Source organism: Pelobates fuscus, chromosome 2 (genome assembly GCF_036172605.1).
Source record: "Pelobates fuscus isolate aPelFus1 chromosome 2, aPelFus1.pri, whole genome shotgun sequence".
Lineage (NCBI taxonomy): Eukaryota > Metazoa > Chordata > Amphibia > Anura > Pelobatidae > Pelobates > Pelobates fuscus.
The window spans coordinates 423859042-423877578 of NC_086318.1; the positions used below are offsets into that span (position 1 = coordinate 423859042).

General features: G+C 40.9%; 1 protein-coding gene across 1 annotated transcript in view; it reads right to left on the reverse strand.

Moving 5' to 3' along the window:
* KIF16B (kinesin family member 16B) overlaps positions 1–18537 on the reverse strand; it is a 303581-nt gene that overhangs the window by 87919 nt on the left and 197125 nt on the right. Inside the window, exon 24 of the mRNA XM_063444040.1 lies at positions 15211–15300. Within this exon, the coding sequence (XP_063300110.1) occupies positions 15211–15300 (90 nt within the window). The remainder of the gene's footprint in view (positions 1–15210; positions 15301–18537) is intronic.

The following is an 18537-nucleotide window of genomic DNA, read 5'->3' on the forward strand; positions in this document are numbered from 1 at the left end:
ATGCATCACAGTTCAAATGAAATCAACAGTAATCCCTTTCCTTCTACATGTGCTTACTCCAAAGTCACCTTTCTCAACCTCGTAGTGTCCCCGCTCGGAGAATGACTTCCTCAAGTCTCACTACCAGCGGCCAAGGATAACAGCTAACACCGGTCCGAAATCCTTTCTAGCCTCCCTCGTTACAGCAGTCCACTTAAAGTGGCCACGCCACCCTCACTCCCGTAGTGCCCTTATAAAACCCACTCTATAAGTCTCACTACCACGTGATGCGGAAAACAAGCAATGCCTGCCTGAATCCCCCCAGGAAACTGAGTCCCCTGCCACAAGGCTAAGTCTCCTATCACAGTTAAAATAATCAGTGGACCTTCAACTCAACTAGAGCCGAAGGGTCCGGGTCAGGACGTCCCCAACTCAACTAGAGCTGGATGGTCCGGGTCAGGACGTCCCCAACTCAACTAGAGCTGGATGGTCCGAAAGCACACAGTGAAGCTAGCTAGGCTATCAAAGTGACACAAAATTGGATCACAGGAAACTATGATTCTACACAGATCCCACAATTCCACAAACTTCTTTTTCCTTACAGCCACAGCCACGAGGCTCCTAAAAGAAGTAAACAGGCAAAGAAGACCCCCAGGAACACATTCTCAGGTCAACCCCCCTTTTTCCCTACAGCCACAAACACGTGGCTCCTAAAAGGAGTAAAACAGGCAACAGGACCCCAGGCAAATCCCCCGGGTCCACCCCCCCTTTATCCCAAAAAGGGGAAAACAGACAAACACAGGACCCTCAAGCAAACTACCACGGGTCCACCCCCCTTTATCCCAAAAAGGGGAAACAAATAAACATTCAGCCCGGGCAACCAAACTAGACACACCCAGGCAACAGATAGACTAAATGCAGGTAACAAATGGGTAATAAGACTCCGGGCAAGATATTACCTGTCTTTGATGTCCTCCCGGGAAGCAGTCACAGACACGTGGACGGGTCAATCAAAGGGGCCGGAACGTACCGGTGGCTCTGCAGAAGTCTCTACCGTGTAACTGGAGGTGATCAGTCTCCCTTTCCTTCCCCCTGGATTCCTCCGTCCACCCTTGTCTTCCTTAGGACGGCTCACCGGCCAGACATAGCCCGGGGTCCCTGTTCGGGCGCCAAAGTTGTTATGGTACTTTTTCAGTAAACCAAAATGTTTAAGTGTCTATCTGTTCCTGTCCAAATTAAAGAGAATTGAATTGCGTATATACGCTGAAGTAATTCAGTCTGACACACGGAGTTCAGGTTAAAATAACTTCGAGGAAATTTATTGGCAAGTGCAGAATCAACGGGCGCGCAGGCCCTTTTAAGAGACATTTTCGTCATCATTGATTATCAAGATATCAGTGAATAAACATCATTAATTGGATTAATTGTTAAGTGTCTGGGTTAGTGTCCACCTATCAATATAATTAATTGGATCAAAAGCTAAGTGGTTAGTTCCGTGTCCACCCACCAAGAGGTGGTACTTTTTCGGACACGGGTGGGGGACAAGGGGTCTTGAGCGTCATTTTACTCGGTCGGTGATGTCAAATCTCGTGGTTAGGTGCAAGGTCTCTTATGAATAGAACATTTCATTACTACTGTGTTCTCGTGGCCTTTAAATTATACTTTGTTGCGAGTTAGAGGAAATTCAACAGTTCCTGGGTTAGTCATATCCTTATGGAGAATACTGTCCTTGTCTATTGTATTAGATGTGCTGAGAAATTCTGTCATGTAATGTAGTTTTCATATGAAGAAGTCAGGTTATGAGGACAAAATGGAGGATTTGTCACAGTATCAGGTTAATACAGAGTTAGAGCAGCAATTCAATATAAATACAATAAGATTTTTTTAATAATTCTACATCACTGGCAGTAGGATCACCGGGTCAGCTGGCCCCCTTGTTCATAATAGACAATCCCAAACCCATTCAGGCTAGAGTTGCATTGGAGTCAATGTAAAGAATATTCTGTGAATTCCGAAATGATCAGAAAGATCATACAGTATAAGGAGGAGGTAATGGCCTGTCAATCATCCCAGAGGACTCTTGCAGGTTTTGCTTTGTGCTGTCAATCTTTGAAGGCAAAGTATGTTTTGTCAGAAAGACAATCTTTTGGATACACTTTACAATGGTGCCTAAGTCTCACCAGGTTCACATCAAAGTCTTCGTACTGTGAAACCCAGGGCTCAAAATTTCAACTCCTAAACTACTAGCCAGACAAAAAATATACTCAACAATGCAGGCCTGGAGGCTCCATGGCACACCCACCAAGGAGGGATTTCTACTAGCCAGGGCTGAATTTTCACTCGCCAATGGAGTGGAAATTCTGAACCCTCATTAACAGGACAACAATTTGTTTTGTGCAGCTGTCAGCTTGTATATATATATATATCCCTGAGTAAAAGAGTGTTTAGCGTACAATGTTGCTGCATTTGGGCAATCATTTTGATGGCTATGAACTGCTAATTACTATAACCAATATACAGTACTAAATGGTGCTCTAGTACTATTACGATAATTAGATAAGAACAAAAATAATGTTTTCTGTAAATTGTTCCATTCACAGAGCAGTGTACCACAGATACCAGAAAATTACAATGGGAAAACAAGCAAAGTGTTACATAGATGGCTGCAAATGATGACTATAAATGCTTTTGCAGGAATAACACAGTGGGGTTAAAAATATAAAGAGGTGGCAGACAAATATAAATAAATAAATATATATAAATAATTAAAACCAGGTTCTTAAGTTGTATTGACTTATCTCAAACCTGCTTTCTGAGCAAACAAACTAATGCTTCTCCAATTCTTTGCCAAACCTCCATTGCCCCTGTTATTATGTTGGCTTCCCTTACCATATACCATTGGTTCTCAATTATTTTTTTGACCAAGGCACACGTGCAAGTGCTACAAAAATAACAAATCAAGTCTACTTTTTTATTCTCACCACTTTCATAGGCAATTTATGACATTTAGTCATACTAATGAGTCAACAGACATCTAGTCAAATGTACTTTTTAGTCTTAATTAATTGCCAGATGGGAATCCAATCTCTAATGAAGGCACTTGTAAAAAACTAAAAAGGAGTAGATAACAAAATAATAATAAATAGATTCAATCTGTATACCAACATCATAATGTTTGAAATAAAAATAAAAAAAATTAAAAATTAAAACGTTTTGTGGGGTTGCTTACTGAATTATATTCATATGATACATTGAAGTCGATTAAACAAAAGTGTTGATTTCAAATCTTTGAGGTAAACTTGGTATGGGACGCTTGGTCTGGGACACAGCCTCAATTATATCAATTTATGTGAATATAAATTCAGACTCTCAGAGCACTTTACTAAATGATGCACCGTTTATGGAACCTCACCTGGAGAATGTATGAGAAAATCCTTCAAAATGTGAAATGATCTACAAACAAACTAATTCATTATATTTTGCTTTAAAGAGGAGAATAAAAAGGACAAAACTATAAGGATTTTTGTGGTCATTTAATCCCCCCAAGACCAGGCCATGTGGCCTCTATCCTGCTAAATATATCAATCATCCAGATGACAGTTTAAATGATTCATAATGATAAACTGTCTGTCACCTTTTGGACATGATGAACAATATCAAAACTGAATACATTTTCACCTCGGCTGTCAGCCATATTTCAGAGGAACAGGCATTCAATGAAGCTCATGTCATCAAGAGGACATTTGGGACAGAATCCGTAAAGTTTCAATTTCTTTCATTTATTTACAATGGTTGCATTGTTTAATCTGAGGCACGGTCCATTGTGATGACACAAAATTACCCAGTTGAGAAGAGGGTGAGGTAAGAAACACACTACTGACTATCATCCATATGACACAAACATTTCTAATTTAAAGACACATTACAGTAAATCAAACAAGGATGAACACCAGAGCTACTAAAATATAAACAACATTTTATTTACACAATAGTGGGATGATAAATATACAATAAACACAAAGTGAGTAAAAAAAAATAATAAACAAAACAGTGAAAAGTCTAGAATCTTTACATCAATATGTCACAATATTACCATCCATCAATAGCCTACCAGGTCAGGACACAAGCCACCTAATCCCCCAACGTTAAATAGAAAAAACAAGCTTCAGCATAGACAAATACTGAAGTTAATTACAAAGTTTTTTGTTGTTTTTTTTTTGTTTTGGTTTACTACCGTTGAGTAATTGATGTATGATCTTGCAAGACTGGAAGTGATGATGTAATTTCTATTCCCAATCGGGATTTCTTTGGTGGTGGTTATCAGCTGTTCAAAGGTGTGAAAAAGGTTCCCCTGGCAAATACCTTGTTTGCCTTGACCCAGGGCACCCAGACAGTTTCTTTACAGGTGGTCGGTGAGGGAGCACTGATCTGAGCTTTTCCTGCAGTGATGCTGGGCGCCGGAATGCGACATCACTCTGGCATCACTAAGCAGCGCGCAAGGGAACTGAGCAGGAGGATCAGAGCCCCCTCTCTACCTATTTTGTGCACCCACTCCCCCCCTGTTTGTAAATGTTGGGGGGAAATGTGTGTGTGTGTGTGTCAGTAAACGGGTTGTTATATCTGTCAGTGTGTCTAAGTGAGTGTATCTGTCAGTGAGCTTGTCTGTCAATGAATGTGTGTGAATGTCTGTCAGTTTGTGTGTCTGTCTGTCAGTGTGTTTGTATGTATGTCAGTGTGTTTGTATGTATGTCAGTGTGTTTGTATGTATTTGTCAGGTAATGTGTATTTATATCTGTTAGTGTCTGTAAGTGAGTTTTTTTGTCAGTGACTGTGTATTTCTGTGAGGGTGTATGTGTGTTTTTGTGAGTGAGTTTGTGTGTGTGTCAGTTAATGTGTATGTCTATCAGTGTGTGCCTGTGAGTGTGTGTCAGTGCGTGTGTGCAAGTGCGTGTCTGAGTAATTGTGTGTGTCTGTCAGATTGTGTGAGTGTGTCTACCAGTGAGTGTATGTCAGTGTATCTGAGAGTGTGTGCCAGTCAGTGAGAGGGTGTGCCTGTGTGCAAGTCAGTCAAAGTGTGTGTTAGTCTTTAACAGGCAGAAGTGTGGCCTTGACTGGAAGGGGTGTGTAAAATTTAAATTAGGGGGTGCCCGAGTTCCGGCATGCCTAGGGCAGCACAAATTCAAAATACACCACTGTGCCTGAGCAGACATGATAAAAACCTTGGCTAGGGGTCGAAATGTTACACTATACTCCATTAAATTTCAAATATAACCAGAAAAGAACACAGCGGTCCGCACACATGGGTAAACCCAAACACTTCACAGGTGAAAAAGGTATTCCACCTCACCCAATTTATGTTTTTGTCCATTAAATCTGCCTTTGAAGTAGCCCTTAAGTGCCCGGAATTCTATTTTTTGTTATATAATCAGCACTGTCTAATCATCTCACCAAAAGCAAATTAGGAAATAACGTGAATGGGAAAAAAAGGCTACAAATCCTACATCACTCTGAAAAAAGTTATAACTTCCTGTTTTGTAATGTAAGCCGTAACTTTTTAATAAATAATCTATACAAAACATCAGCATCTAAAAATGGGTCAACTCCAGCATGGGGTATCAATTTCAGTGATCAATGTATCTTTCTAGATAAGGTTCTTCACTGTGGACAAAATCAGAGATTGTAATTTTTTTAATATATTGTTTAAAGTATTTGTGGTGTATATTAATGTGCATTTGCATAGGACGAACTCACTTTAGTTTCTCTATAAGATTGAAAGGGCTAGAAATTCAGCTGCAGGAGCTCGGCATGAAACCCACTCCTATCTGCTATTAATACATATAAATAGGAGCCAGTTCAATGGATATTTTTCACATCTTCGCTCCTGATTCCGACCTGCCAATTTCAATTTCTAACATTCTATTTAACCTCTTGGAAATTACTATAGGGCAAAATATGACGTCTTTCCTCCCCAACTGATCTAATATCACCAAAGTAGTCCTATCATCCATGCTGCAAACAGAGCTTAAAGAAACTTTAATGCAAAAAGATTTGAAATCATTATTGTACTTAAATGGTATCATGACCTGCATTGAAACTAGTCTAAAATTCTCCTAATGGAAAAAAAAAAAAAAGGTTTTAAAATAAAAGCTCTGTTTACAGTAGCCATAGAAACACTGAGGAGATTTAAGTTTAATAAGCAATTCAGAAGCAAACTTCTAAAGGTGGAGCAACCTCTTGGAAACCAGTGTTCTTGCTGATTGATTGATTCTCTTTAATAATATAATAATATTCCATAACAATTGCACATTAACCCCTTAAGGACCAAACTTCTGGAATAAAAGGGAATCATGACATGTCACACATGTCCTGTGTCCTTAAGGGGTTAAGCACAGAAATGATTTGGGAAAGGCCAACTCATCTGAGGCATGTTTTTACATAGGGCACCTGGGATGAGCGGTCATAGGGCAGCTCGTCGTTGGGATGAGCGCTCACAGGGCAGCTCGTCATTGGGATGAGTGCTCACAGGGCAGCTCGTCGTTGGGATGAGCGCTCACAGGGCAGCTCGTCGTTGGGATGAGCGCTCACAGGGCAGCACGTCGTTGGGAGGAGCGCTCACAGGGCAGCACGTCGTTGGGAGGAGCGCTAATAGGGCAGCACATCGTTGGGATGATCGCTATTAGGGCAGCACGTCGTTGGGATGAGCGCTAATAGGGCAGCACGTCGTTGGGATGAGCGCTCATAGGTCAGTTTGTCGTTGGGATGACCAGTCATAGGGCAGCTTGTTGTTGGGATGACCAGTCATAAAGCAGCTCATCACTAGAAGACTGGTTTTAGAGCTATGAAATAGTGCCATAAACCATAACATTTTCACAAGCGACATGGTGAGAACTGTATCTCAGTAGTGTGGTGCCACGGGCTAACCAGATACACTTACAAGCTATCTCCATTATAATGTTACAAGGAACTAAACTTAGAGTAATGTATACTTGGCTGATATGCCAATACAGAGTGTAAAAGAACACTGAGCAGTTCATACAATTACAGAGGGAAACTATATAATTTGCAAATTAGACCAATTCCATACATACAGCACCTCCCACATTTATTTTGACCTTCATGGGTTTTATCAACAAAATGCTACCAACATCCCTCGGGGCACAAGGTAAATATCTTGATTGCTCCTTAGACAGTGAGACTTTAAGAAAAAGCTAATACGTGAAAACAGAAAGAACAACAACGACAAAAGATAAATGTAATACATTGCCCAACAGTTTATCCCTGTACAAATATCAAACAAGCTTTATCTAACGTGTGTCATTACATATGGAATCTTTACCGATTTCATTCTAAAAGCCCTGATACATGCACAGCAATGTCAGGAGCACTATTACACATAGTACCGTATTTTTCGCTCCATAAGACGCACTTTTTTCCCCTCAAAAGTGAGTGGAAATGTCTGTGCGTCTTATGGAGCGAATATGAAGCTTTACTTACCTGTCTTGCAGCGTTGGCCGGCAGCACAGGGCGCACCGCGGTACTGGAACTTGAATTTCATGTTCCGGTTTCCGGCGGGACTGAAAGGAAGTGTGCACAAGCTGAGTGCGCACTTCCTTTCAGTCCCGCCGGAAACCGGAACATGAAATTCAAGTTCCACTACCGCGGTGCGCCCTGTGCTGCCGGCCAACGCTGCAAGACAGGTAAGTAATTATGGGACAAGGGGAGGGGGACAGTATGGGAGAGAAGAATATGGGGAGGGGGATGAAGTCTGTGGGGGGGGGGGTGAAGTCTATGGGGAGGGGGGGATGAAGTCTATGGGGAGGGGGGGATGAAGTCTATGGGGAGGGGGGGATGAAGTCTATGGGGAGGGGGGGATGAAGTCTATGGGGAGGGGGGGATGAAGTCTATGGGGGGGTTGAAGTCTATGGGGGGGGGATGAAGTCTATGGGGAGGGGGGGGTGAAGTCTATGGGGAGGGGGGGATGAAGTCTATGGGGAGGGGGGATGAAGTATATGGGGAGGGGGGGAGATGAAGTCTATGGGGAGGGGGGGAGATGAAGTCTATGGGGAGGGGGGGAGATGAAGTCTATGGGGAGGGGGGAGATGAAGTCTATGGGGAGGGGGGGGAGATGAAGTCTATGGGGAGGGGGGAGATGAAGTCTATGGGGAGGGGGGGAGATGAAGTCTATGGGGAGGGGGGGAGATGAAGTCTATGGGGAGGGGGGGAGATGAAGTCTATGGGGAGGGGGGGAGATGAAGTCTATGGGGAGGGGGGGGATGAAGTCTATGGGGAGGGGGGGAGATGAAGTCTATGGGGAGGGGGGGGATGAAGTCTATGGGGAGGGGGGGAGATGAAGTCTATGGGGAGGGGGGAGATGAAGTCTATGGGGAGGGGGTGGATGAAGTCTATGGGGAGGGGGTGGATGAAGACTATGGGGAGGGGGTGGATGAAGACTATGGGGAGGGGGGAGATGAAGTCTATGGGGAGGGGGTGGATGAAGTCTATGGGGAGGGGGTGGATGAAGACTATGGGGAGGGGGTGAGTGAAGACTATGGGAGAGAGGAGAAGACTATGGGGGGGGGGACACTATGGGACAGGGGAGAAAAAAAAAGATTCTGTACAAACTGTCCCATAGTAAGAAACACTATGGGACAGTTTGTTCAGAATATTTTTTTTCTGGGTTTCTTCCTCTAAAAACTAGGTGCGTCTTATGGTGAGGTGCGTCTTATGGAGCGAAAAATACAGTAATATCCAAGGATAAGTACAGCCTCTAGTAGTTCAATGTTAGCATACTTTGTATATATGTGTATAACAGGGAGAATTTAGCGGAAACATATTTAAAATATAATGATGGCAGGAGGAAGGGATGGATGGATGGACGGACAAACATAAAATTATCATTTTATTTATAACATTCCCTTTAGCCTGTTGGTTCTTACATTTTTCACACATTAAAAGCAAAACGTGGACGACATCCATTTCCCAAGGAAAGATGATTAAGTCACTATGGAAATGGAAGCATACATTTCGGCAATTTCAAAACAAAATGATAATCTCGAATATTGATTCATTGTTTCTGTTCGGAGAGTGGGACGACTTTACAAATTATGATTTGTTATCACAATTTAGAAATGCAAGTGAAAGTAAACACATCTGCCATAAATATTGTTTAATATCAATAAAGGAATTAAATTCTTTGACGGGGAGGGGAAAGGGGCTATAAAAATTACAAATTCAAATGATGAAAGTTCCGATGAAAAAACAGCATGTAAATCATAAAATGTTAATGAAGCTTTGGAGAAGAATGAAAATTTAATTTAATTTCCAGCTGTCAACTGTTTCCCCAGCTCAATCAGTGTAACTGACGGAAACTAAAGAGATCGTGAGAGTCGAAGGTTTTCATCGACCTGATAGGTGTAGCTTAAAAGGGCCACAAAAGTCACCCAGGCTACTTTATCTCAATACAGGGCATCAATAACAAAACATGGCCTAGAGGAATATTTCTTAATGGAAGGATACAACAAAAATGTGATTTAATAGTCAAGAAAAATACCTTGCGACTTCATACTGTATTATTGCAAAATACATAGCGGAGGAGGTCATTGTTTTCTGTCTGTCATTAGGGGTTCTGTTAGGAGCTTCAGTGAAATCCGCAGGAATTTGCAATATTTACCGATAAAGGTTTAAATGAAGTGGGAGAGGAGAGAAAAAAAAATGTCTCGGTGGAAAAATACTATAACATAGTAAAAACCAAAGAAAAGAAAATGTTACCTGCGCTTTCTCCTTAATCCCTATGTATATTTAGACAAATGGAGGTCATTTCGTTGCTCCAATGGCCATTGGAGGGAATGCCCGCCTGCCAACGTCAAGGCAGACCCCCCTAAGCGGGTCCTAACACTGACCCTTCAGCCTGCTTTCTTGAGCTTCTGGCAAAAATATCTCTAATGAGACAGAAAGGGGTATTTTTTATATACACCCCTATACTTATTAACCCTTAATAGGGAACACATGGGATGGGCAGCAGCATTGTAACCAGGCTGTGTGATACAAAGTAAATACATATACAAAAAGAGAAGTCCTGCGCTTAGTCCCATTACTGCTGGGCCAGCAGCAATGACTACAATACACATCAGCCCCAATATATAGTAAAAACCAAAGAAAAGAAAATGTTACCTGCGCTTTCTCCTTAACCCCCATGTATATTTAGACAAATGGAGGTCATTTAGTTGCTCCAATGGCCATTGGAGGGAATGCCCGCCTGCCAACGTCAAGGCAGACCCCCCTAAGCGGGTCCTAACACTGACCCTTCAGCCTGCTTCCTTGAGCTTCTGGCAAAAATATCTCTAATGAGACAGAAAGGGGTATTTTTTATATACACCCCTATACTTATTAACCCTTAATAGGGAACACATGGGATGGGCAGCAGCATTGTAACCAGGCTGTGTGATACAAAGTAAATACAAATACAAGAAGAGAAGTCCTGCGCTTAGTCCCATTACTGCTGGGCCACATTTTTCTAAATATACATGGGGATTAAGGAGAAAGCGCAGGTAACATTTTCTTTTCTTTGGTTTTTACTATATATTGGGGCTGATGTGTATTGTAGTCATTGCTGCTAGCCCAGTAGTAATGTGAGTGAGCGCAGGACTTCTCTTTTTGTATTTGTATTTACTTTGTATCACACAGCCTGGTTACAATGCTGCTACCCATCCCATGTGTTCCCTATTAAGGGTTAATAAGTATATAGGGGTGTATATAAAAAATACCCCTTTCTGTCTCATTAGAGATATTTTTGCCAGAAGCTCAAGGAAGCAGGCTGAAGGGTCAGTGTTAGGACCCGCTTAGGGGGTTCTGCCTTGACGTTGGCAGGCGGGCATTCCCTCCAATGGCCATTGGAGCAACTAAATGACCTCCATTTGTCTAAATATACATAGGGATTAAGGAGAAAGCGCAAGTAACATTTTATTTTCTTTGGTTTTTACTATATATTGGGGCTGATGTGTATTGTAGTCATTGCTGCTGGCCCAGCAGTAATGGGACTAAGCGCAGGACTTCTCTTTTTGTAACTATAACATAGTGCCCGAACTACCCGGGTCACTACGGAGGGCCCGGCCTTCCTGCGGAACCCTGAGACGCGGTGTCCACTGGCCAATTAATGCTGTGCAGAGGGCCGCGCATTCTGGGGCCCATGCGGTTAGGGCCACCCCATGGCAATGAATTTTCAGGGGGCCCAGTCGCGCTGTTATATCTGTATGTGTATGTATGTCTGTGTGCCTGTGTGTGTTTCTGTACGTATATGTATGTATACCATATGTGTATCTGTAGGTTTACATGTCTGTGTGTCTGTGTCTGCCTATGTATCTGTATTAGTGTCATTCTGTGTATCTGAATGTTTGTCATTAAATGTCTGTTTATCTGCATGTGTGTCCATGTATGCATCTATATGTGTTATATGGTGTGTATCTGCATGCATGCTAGTGTGTGTTTGTTTGTATATCTGCATGTGTGTCTGTGTAACTGTAACTCCACCACATACACAATGTCACCAACCTTCAGCCTGCCACACTCGCAATAACTCCCCCAAGCCATACTTGCCTCCCATCACTCTGCCATATTCACCCTATCACACTCACCTTATCTAGCATGGGCACACTCATTCTCCTTCACTCTGTTACACTTACACTTGCCCACCTTTCACCCTATAACATGAACCCCTCCAATTCGGTCATACTCATCACCCCCAACCAAGGCACACTCCCCCTGTGGGGCGTGAATGAAACACATGGAGGGGCTGGGGTTGTGAATATGACACATGGAGGGGCTGGGTGCAGTAAGTGCAGTATTTAATGCCGACGTACTCCGCTAGGTTCCACATTGGAACTCTCCACACTCTAACGTAATTAGTGGAGGTGTGGAGCGGCGCCCGGCTGACCGCAGGTAAGAAGTGAAACCAATCAAAAACTTTTGACTCCCCTCACTTGGATGGCACCAGAGTTTAGCTTGCTATCGATAGTGATGGAGGCAGGATATGGCGCTTGGTAGATAAGAAGTCAAACCATTTAAAATTGGGCTTGAACACCAGGGCATTATAGTGGCTGTAGTGATTATGGTCCCTGGAGTGTTTCTTTTAACACTTTATGTATATTTTATGTAGATAGCTCTAACAGGTTAGCGCAGCACTCTATACAGGGTACATTACAGTAGTGGGGTAGTACAGTAGTTAAATATCACAAACATGTACCCTCAGCACGTTACAGCTTACATTACAGTAGAGAGGTACAGTAAGGGTAGCAGCAGGCAAACTTACAGATATTTAAAAAAATATATAAATTTATTTTAAACATAAAAAAAATAATCACTCCCATCACCTTTGAAATCAATTTATGTCACAAAATTTTAAACCAGAGTCTTAGCTTTTCAGAAGTCTTCCCAAAAAGGTTAATCGGGTAAAAGAGCGAGATGCAGGGCGAGATTTTGTGTTACCACCCAAGCCTGATGGCATACCATACACTAGAAAATTGAAAATTAAAAGTTCAAGTGGACCGGTCATCATGCTCACTTTAATAAAATGATTTGTTCTCTTTCTACTCTTTAAGCAATACCAAAATGTAAGTTTTAAAATACAATCAACCATTTCTTACAAGCACAGAGAAAAGCTCTCATTTGACACTTGAAATGGTTGACTAGGGAACATGGAAATTAGATAGTAAAATATGTGAGCACATAGAGCTAAATACTGCTGGCGGCTCTGCAGGGGCATTTACTTCCAAAGTATGTATACTTTAATCTAGCGAAATCTAAGGGAACTGCTCAAAAAATGTCTTGCATTATAGTCTTTGAAATGTTATTTCTTATTAAAAAGTTAAAAACTGAAAAAAGAACCAGTCTTAGTGGCGTTCGAGCACATTGAAGATCTTGTGGCACCTTCTCAGCTTGTGTTATTAAAATACAATGGATACGTATTTAGCCAAAGTCCTAAAACTGGAACTGCAACGTTTGAAAATACTTTGAAATCAAATGTCAGATGCATAAAACCGATCTCCATTAGCTTTTGAGGGGCAGATTGCATTTATACCATTTTGACAGATGTAACGCTATTCAGTGACAGCAACCTCCAGCGTAATCCAAGCTGCTACTGATAAGAAGAATGTCAGTGGTTTAAACACTTCAAAAATATTATTTTCTGTGTCATATTATTTTTAATTGCCAACTGTAACTCAGCCAAGAGAGCTCTACCTCATGTACTCGCTCATTTTGCTGTATGGGCTAAAATTAACCTCTTATATCAAAGGAAAGCTATATCTTATCTTTATATCACGGCGTTTAAAAATGAGACTGGATCTGTGGTAATCTCGGCAACGGAATGTTCAGAACTGACTATATTTCCAAGTTTAAGGGGAAAAATATTTGACCAAGATCTAGAAACCGTAATACTTGTTACTTAAAGGAACACAATAGTGTTAGAAATACCCCAAGAGTCCCCCAGGCTTCTGAATATGAGATACAGGAAGCGCGAAGTGTCGCTGGGCAGGGACGCTGCTGACTGGCTAGAGCGGTCAGCTGATACTCTAAAGCAATCAGTAGCTCCCCATTGATTAAAAAAAAAAAAAAAGTGCTTACCTTTCTTATCAATGGGGAGCTACTGATTGGGGGCAGCATTATGTAAGTATTTTAGTTAACTAGAGCATGCTATTGTATGACACTGTACTCCTAACAGTCTTTGTTTTAAGAAAATCAGCTCATATAGCAACAGAGCTCTGTGCCATCAATATCACAGACCTCAGTCACTACCCAGATGTTTGTTGAACTACAACTCATTTATAGAGCGAAACATATTCCGCAGAACTTTAGAATTATGAAATGCTCATAAAGACCGTGTTGGAATATCACTCAAGTTCTAAGTCAGTCAAAAGACTTGATAGGACATTTTTCCTACCCTTGACAATAGGCAGAGCTAATGCTGGTGGCTCTGATTAAGGTTGACCCCACGATTTTGTGGGATTCTCCAAAAACATCAATGTTATACTCTCACACAAGTGCTGTACGCTCACACATCTGTCAGGAGCACGGACGTTAGATCCCGGCAGATGGAGAACCAGAAGCTGGAGAGGACTTTGATGAAAACGATGGTGTTGGCAGAGATGGACAGGTTCAGGTAAGTAAAATCTTTCGTCCCGCGCACCCCCAGGCCACTGCACATGTTCAAACACCCCAGAAAGGGACTGAGCTGCTTTAAATGACAATGTATTGTTCAACACAGTTCACACAACAGCCCTAAGTCCCTTCTTTATTCTAGCTATAACAAACAAAATATAACCACAGCCTATACTGCAACATATCTTGGTGTTTATAAAGCACAGAAAAAGCTTAAGATTAGTAAGGAAATCTGTTCTAAAAATATTGTAATTGTTCTCTAATATTACAAGATGTGACATACAATTACAATTATTTATATAGCAGAAACATACTCCGCAGCACTGTACAGTAGGTGCATGACATGTGGGAACAGTAGGTGAAGAGGGCTCTGTCTAAATAAGCTCACAATCTAAAGGGGATGTGGAACAAATACACAAAGAGAAGTGAAAGACCCAAGTGATCTATATGTACCTGAGTATGTTACAGGTGTTTGGGAGATGGAAACAGACATGGGAGAAGGCATAGGAAGGCTGTGAAGGATGAGGCGTTAAGGGGCAATTGAAGAAGTGTGCTTTTAGGGAATTTTTTTTAAAAGATTGCAGGGACAGGGAAAGTTGGATGTACCACGGGATAGCCATAAAATAGAAGGACTCGCTAAAGTATCAAGTGACCTCTTTTTTCTCTCAAAATATTTTCTTATTTTAAATGAGAGACAAGGACATGGTAAGTGTCATGATTACAGTGCTGAACAACCTAATAAATATATGCAATTCTATTAACTTGACTAGTGTCTCTGACTGCCTCTCTGCTGTTTCTAACTGGATGGCTGCCCACTTCCTTCTATAATGTTAGCCAAAGCAGCCTCTACCAGACCAGAGAGACGTTACAAGAATCTGGAGCCTCTAACTCTGGTCTATGTTGTCCAGAATTTATCCCAGTCCAGAACTTATCCCAGTTCATGCCTTCTCCCATGTCTGTTCCACTCATAAGATCACAATACCAACAGGTGATACTAGACCTCGAAACGCACTGTAAATAAATGTACACAATAGACACAAATAAGATGTTATTTAATATAAGAAGCTAAGACTCGCCTACCTCCGGGTATTTCAGCTTGAATGTTTTATGCATCTCTCGGAAACGGCTATAACGTCTGAACACGGTCCACGTTTCTTCCAAGACCGTAATCTGTACCAAGAAAGAACATAATTTAAAACAAAAACCCCCATAAAAAACCTTAGGGGCAAAAATGATATATCCAGTAATTAACATAGTAAATGTTCATATTTGTAAATAAGAATGCCCAGTAGATCAACAATATTAATCTATGCAATACTGCAAATAATATATAATAAAATGACTAGGTATCAGCCATATAAAATAGGTTTGCCTAATTTCTGACTTTACTTTTTTGCATTTTATGGTAGAAATGCAAGAATTTCAATGTGAGTATCTATTTATTTAGCATTTTTACGTGAAAAAAAAAATGGGGACAAGCCTGGCTTGGCCCATTTAATATGCAGTTAAAGTACACATGCATCCCTATGTTTAACCCCATAAGGACACATGCCATGTGTGACATGTCATGATTCCCTTTTATTCCAGAGGTTTGGTCCTTAAAGGGTTAAAGATAAACTAGGCACTACAGCTTAATGTAGTGGTTCTGGTGCAAAGAAACTCTCCCTGCAGCTTGACAATTGTCAACACTGCCTTTTCAGAAAAAAAAAAAAAAGTAGTGACTACATTAGTCCCTAAGGCCACCTCTTGTCTGTCACTCAAAAGCCACTACAGGCCTTTCCTGGTGTGGTCCTGCAATTTTTGCAGCTTGACATTCAGCTTCTTCATGCTATAGATTTAGACACTCATGTGCCCCACAGAGAGGAATTGATCAAATGCATTTATTTGAGGAGATGCTGATTGGCACAGTGCAGAGATTGCGCACTTGCCCCCTAATGCTTTTCTATGGACCCAGAGGAGGAGAGGCGGCTGTGGCAAGAACTAAAGGAAAGTACATATTTTTTTTATTATATTTTGCTTTATCTAAATAGGTAGAAAATGTTCTAGCTCTCAGTATGTTTGTATTTCTAACATTACAGTGTTCCTTTAATATCTGTGAAGAACAGTACATCACTACAGACGGTTGTTGGGCCATCGTGCAACATTTTCCTTCTCAAGCACAGATGGCTTGCAGTTAATATTCAATATTACTGTGTGAATAACGAACATCTTTCCTGGTAAATTTACAATCCATTGGGCAGCCCACTTGCTGCTTTGACAGATAGCAGTTATAGCTGCCTTCTAACAATATGGAAGCCAATACATTTAGCAATCATCATGATTTCATTTTAACTTGTTCTGAAAAATTATTGACTTAATTAATGTACATGAACAAAGAGACACAACGATTTAAATGTCTGCACAACAAAGTCCACAAATAACAGTTTGAATCGGTTTGCGGATTTATTGTTTGCTTGTAAAGCAGCATGGACATTTTACATAGTTATGGACCCTCCAGATCTATGGCTGATTTTTCTGAAAAATAAGTTTGCTTCCATTCAGCCAATACAAACAAATGTACACAAAGTAGATCATTGCAGGAGCACTTGCCACAGTCTTTATTTTAACATTTAAAGAAATGCCTTTCACATGTTTTAACAGTCCAACATAATGCCAGACATTCCAAATTCAGGAGAACTATTTTACAGTTCTCATGACATCTACAGATAGAAGCCATCCAACTTAATGATTTAAAGGGGGAGCATCAATTCTTTGGAAATCATACCATGGACATAAACCGAAAATAAACAACGAATTGCGTCAACTTTTTCATCTAATGTTCAGTATTCTTTTAAATTTATATTAACGACTTAAATTACATTATGATCTAGTTCAGTCCTGGCATAGCCAGGGCAAATATTGCATTGGGGAAGGAGAAATAGAAACATCGATTGTATCGCTCCATGCGGACACATCACAAAGGGCACAACGTATAACAATGATTGACAGGGAGTCAAGACGAAGGCACTCCTATTCGGGACTAAGGCACGTAAAGCGATATGGATTTCTACATTTACATTTTCAGATTTCACAAATATCTGTTATTTACAGGGGTTAAGTTAACATATGGAGTTATATGTAACCAACCTCAGCGTTCACTTTTTTAGAATGCTGCTCCAGAATAGTGTTTTACATATAACCTGTAAGGTCTACTAATGTAGATAAACATGACATCTTCAGATCTTGGAGCAAACTCTGTCAATATCATGTCTATAAATCAGGCAATTTCTATCCACCGATTCATTTTGCTGGATTCATTAGTACAGTCACAAAGCCAATTCTGTACAGCATTTCAGTGCGGGTACTTTGAATGGCTATGAGCATAGCAGCAAGTGCCTGGTCACCGTTTGTTATTCTACTTGACTAAAAATAAAAAAACATGTCAAACTACTCGGAGCCGGAGGAAAGTGAGGTATGAAGCAGCAGAATTTATATTGAAATCAGCATAAATGCACAAAAAGGCATGGAAAGAATATTTTGCAAGCAAACAAGCTGCTATGATGTTCCAGAATTATGGTCACAGAAATGTTTTAACAATATATTGACTTTGTTTCACGAGCAATTTAACCAGGTCAGAATACGATATAAACATAACTCTGTATTCGGCAGTACGAAAACATATTCTGTTCTAAAACAAGAGAGTACTGGAACCCCTCTATTCAAATGAAGCTTGACATAAAATATATCTCCCAAGTGTAACTTTTTAGGAGAGACTATCCCTATTTTGGGCCGATATCCCGAGTCCCTCTTTTCTATTCTAAATGTCCCTCTGTTTTATGAGCTCCATATTGATGGTGTGTCTGAGTGTATAACAGAGCTCCACGGCGATAATACTCCCAGTAACGTGTCTGAGTGTATAACAGAGCTCCACAGCAATAATACTCCCAGTAATGTGTCTGAGTGTGTAACAGAGCTCCACAGCAATAATACTCCCAGTAATGTGTCTGAGTGTATAACAGAGCTCCACAGCAGTAATACTCCCAGTAATGAGTCTTTAAACTACAATAAATGTGTTTAGAAATCAGTCTGTAAATAAGATACATTGTTCTTGTTCTAAATTACATTTCAGATTTTTTTTATTGTTATTAGTAAGTCACCTAAAATTCTCAGAACAGTTCCAACCCCTTGCCATACCCCCACCCACAGTTCTAAAAGTAAACTGTCATTCTCTGCCCATTTGAAATGTTGGGAGGAATATTGCAACACTGACATATCTCCAATTAGTTTCACATCCAGTGGGGCAGTCTAGATTTGGAATTTTAACACCAGAGAAAGTGCCCATGTGCATCCCCAATAAGATCATCTCAAGACCTTTCTGCCCAGGAAACAGTCACCTTGTGAAGCCTGTTACCCCCTTGTTGGCTTCTT